The 3805-nt window shown below is 38.4% G+C and overlaps 1 protein-coding gene across 1 annotated transcript; it reads right to left on the reverse strand.

The window, feature by feature from the left end:
* Positions 1–2646: 2646 nt before the first annotated feature.
* On the reverse strand, positions 2647–3582 carry LOC133767702 (olfactory receptor 6C3-like). The gene has a single exon (XM_062202137.1). It carries the CDS (start codon positions 3580–3582, stop codon positions 2647–2649), a length of 936 nt encoding a protein of 311 aa, XP_062058121.1.
* Positions 3583–3805: the final 223 nt, after the last annotated feature.

A 3805-nucleotide genomic window follows, 5' to 3' on the forward strand; every position in this document is an offset into this window, starting at 1 on the left:
ACTGCACTCCCTGGCCACAGCAGAGAGCTGGCTTGGAAGAGGGGCAACCAGGACAGAATCCACCGCCCTGACCGGGACTAGAACCTGGTGTGCCAGTGCCGTAAGGTGGAGGATTAGCCTATTGAGCTGCGGCACTGGCCCTAAAGGTTTTTAATTTGACAACTGGGTGTTGATCTTTTCTATAGTGGATTCGGCTGCTGATATCAATGTGACTTTTGAGGAAGGGCTGTTCCCCTTAGTCAGTAAATCGAATTCCCTCTCAACCGACAGAATGGGTGAAAATATTTGCAAACTATGAAACTTTACTGAAAGGATTAATAACCAGAATCTACAAAGAGATCAAGAAACTTCACAACAACAAAACAAACAACTCACTTAAGAGATGGGCCAAGGACCTCAATAGACATTTTTCAAAAGAGGAAATCCAAATGGCCAACAGACACATGAAAAAATGCTCAGGATCACTAGCCATCAGGGAAATGCAAATAAAAACCACAGTGAGGTTTCTCCTCACCACAGTTAGAATGGCTTACATACAGAAACCAACTAACAGCAGATGCTGGTGAGGATGTGGGGAAAAAGGCACACGAATCCACTGTTGGTGGGAATGCAAACAGGTAAAGCCACTATGGAAGTCATCCAATTCATAGCTGGCCCCAAAACATAATGTCCTGAAGGATGCAGAATTTATCCAGACAGTGATTCATCTTGTTCCAAAAGGAACTCACTCTGTTGCAGTAAAAAATGCACCCATGAGAGTGAGACCAGCATGGCAACTGGGACTTCATTCAGTCTTGATTCCTGGTTGTGTAGCAAATTACATTTGTCTATACCCAGATAAGTGGGGAAGAAGACACGCTGGCTCAACACGCCTTGGAGGAGTACCCTTCTCCTTACTGTTTTGTTTTTGTTTTGTTTTTGTTTTTTTTTCTCCTTACTGTTAATATGTAATCTCATCCAAAGAGTTCATTGGCAACTTGATGAGTGCGCGTTTACCAGGCAAACGACCTAAGCTCCTGAGAGTCCACATGGGCTATAGACTTCCAACAAAATCTAAGCCTTTCATACCATAGACTTTTAGGCTATTTCTTGGCTTAAAAATAGTCTCTGTGTATTTTGTAATTGATTTCACAATAACCAAATAATATTACTTTTGTATTAGCTTTGAAAAGCTAGTGCATTTAATTTTCTAAAGTTCTTACTGATGGTCAAGAAACTTATTTTGTTTTTGTTACAACATATTAGGTAATTTTAAATATGAATCCAGCAACCAATTTGAATATTTGAACAAACAGTCAAGTTTATAGACAGGAAGTTTATTTTTCTTTTGCTAAAGCTATACAAACAAAATATGATATTTAGGGAGAAGATTTGTATTCACTGAGTAGGATCAGAATCACAGTTTTTTTTGGGCATTGCAGTTCAGTTTAAAAGCATAAAATCTAGTAATATTATTTGTGGAACAGCATTAACAACTCTCAACATTGTTACTACTTGTATCTCAGGGTGTATAAAAATAATTAAGCTTATGTGCTTAGTAATATGTCTGACATTTTTGAGTACTAAGTAAAAGAGGGTTATTAAGGGTATATCTATTTATCGAAGACTTTGCCTATGTGAGAGACACAAACCACAGGGCGTGTCTTAATCTTTAAGGCGCCACAACAACCTGAAGAGTGGATTCCTCAGAGGAATATCACCACTCAAATTTCTCTTATTAAAATGCTTTGACTTCCAGGTCTCAGCAGCTGATAGTTGAGCTGTATTGACCAAATATTCTTATTTATATTAAAGGCTGTACATTTTTATTGTACAAATATTTGAAATTATTTTTTACAAATATTTGAAATTTTTTTTTTGTATTTCATTTAGCTAGTTATGGCAGTCTAGAAATTCAGGGAGAGAGTGTGTTAAACTTAAAGCAGTCTAATTAAAATCAGTTAAAAAAAATAAACATTTGCAGTTGAAATTCTGTAACAATACAGTGTGACTTATTCCTCAAGCCAGAAGATTTGTTATTGAATTGATGCTGATATGATTAAATTAATTATATTATGACTTCGTTTTGTTTTTATTTTAAGTGAAGAAATAAATTTACAGAAAAAATAAAAGTGTCATGCTGAAATTCACAAAATATAGAGTTCTGCATTCAAGGCGATATGCAATGGGATACATTACGTCAAGGGATGTAACAACGATATGGAATTATAACTGAGCAGTCACAGAGAAAATGAAGAATCTGTAATTGCTATTACGATATCAATACTCATCTCAGAAGCACAGAGTAAATCATGTAAAATACTACAACGAGATAAAGTATATGTCTTTGAAGGAGCAATCTAAAAATAAAGACTATTTTACTGTGTTATAACATAAAGTATGTCTTGAAGAAATGCATATCAACTCCAGAAAATTACATAAGAGAAATAAATTCTGTATTTTTTAAAATACAACTGCCAGCAAACAATGCATTGGAGAAACTTGGGTATAGAAGGTGATGATATGAACTGGGAAAATCTCTAATTAACCATAATGTGATGTACAAAGAAACTGTAAGAGAAGAAAGCTATTTCTACAGATATTTAAGAATTTCATGATTTGACTTCATTGCTTTTTATTGTGTCTTTTTTCTTTGACAAAAACATGTCATTTGCTTGTGGAAAATACTACTTTCTGCACCACGTTTTTGAAGGCTTGCTTGACTTGCTGGTTCCTTAGAGTGTAAATGAATGGGTTCAGCATGGGGGCAACAGAGGTGTTGAGAATAGCTACTCCTTTGGTCAATGATGCCTTTTCCTTTGCAGAGGGGTTAGCGTACATGAATATACAGCTTCCGTAAGAAATGGAAATGACAATCATGTGAGAGGAGCAAGTGGAGAAAGCCTTTTTTCTCTGACTGGCAGATGGAATTCTCAGGATGGTCCTGATGATGTACATGTATGATAAAATCACCAATGCCAAAGTGAAGAGCAGAGTAACCAAGGCAAAGTAAAAGCCCATTACTTCCAGGAACCAGGTGTCTGAGCAGGACAGTTGTAAGAGGGGAAAGTAGTCGCAGGCAAAGTGATCAATGACGTTGGAAGCACAGTAATCCAGCTGCAGCAGAAGCATAACGGGAGGGGAGATGGTCAGGAAGCCACCGACCCAGGTGCACAGCACCAGCAGGGTGCAGAGTCTCCTGTTCATGATGGTCGTGTAGTGCAGGGGTCTGCAGATGGCCACGTAGCGGTCATAGGACATGGCGGTTAGGATGTAAAACTCCATCACACCCATGAACATGATGAAAAAGAGTTGGGCCGCACAGTTGTTATAGGAAATGGTTTTGTCCTTGGTGATAATTGCCCCCAGAAACCTAGGGATACATACAGTTGTGAATGAGATTTCCAAGAAAGAGAAGTTCCTGAGGAAGAAATACATGGGTGTCTGCAGATGGGAGTCCACCAGAGTTAGGGTGATGATGGTCAGGTTTCCCATGACGCTTAATAGATATGTGATCAACAAAAAGATGAAAATCATGATCTGAAGTTTGGGGTCATCAGAAAGACCGAGGAGGACAAACTCTGTGATCGCTGTGTGATTCATCCCCCTCTCCTCTTGCTGTCTCCCTCGCCTCTCTCTCTCTGTGTCTCTCTGTCCTTTTATCTTCTACCAACGATATTTACAGGGAACAATGAACTGGAAGAGATTAAGGATGTCATTCCTCATAACCAGTATCACCATCAGTGACACAGCTCTGGAATATCTTCTGCAGGGCACAACCATTTCACTTTCACTACCTTCTTTGCATTTTGTTGCATCCATATCC

Source organism: Lepus europaeus, chromosome 10 (assembly GCF_033115175.1).
Source record: "Lepus europaeus isolate LE1 chromosome 10, mLepTim1.pri, whole genome shotgun sequence".
NCBI classification, from domain to species: domain Eukaryota; kingdom Metazoa; phylum Chordata; class Mammalia; order Lagomorpha; family Leporidae; genus Lepus; species Lepus europaeus.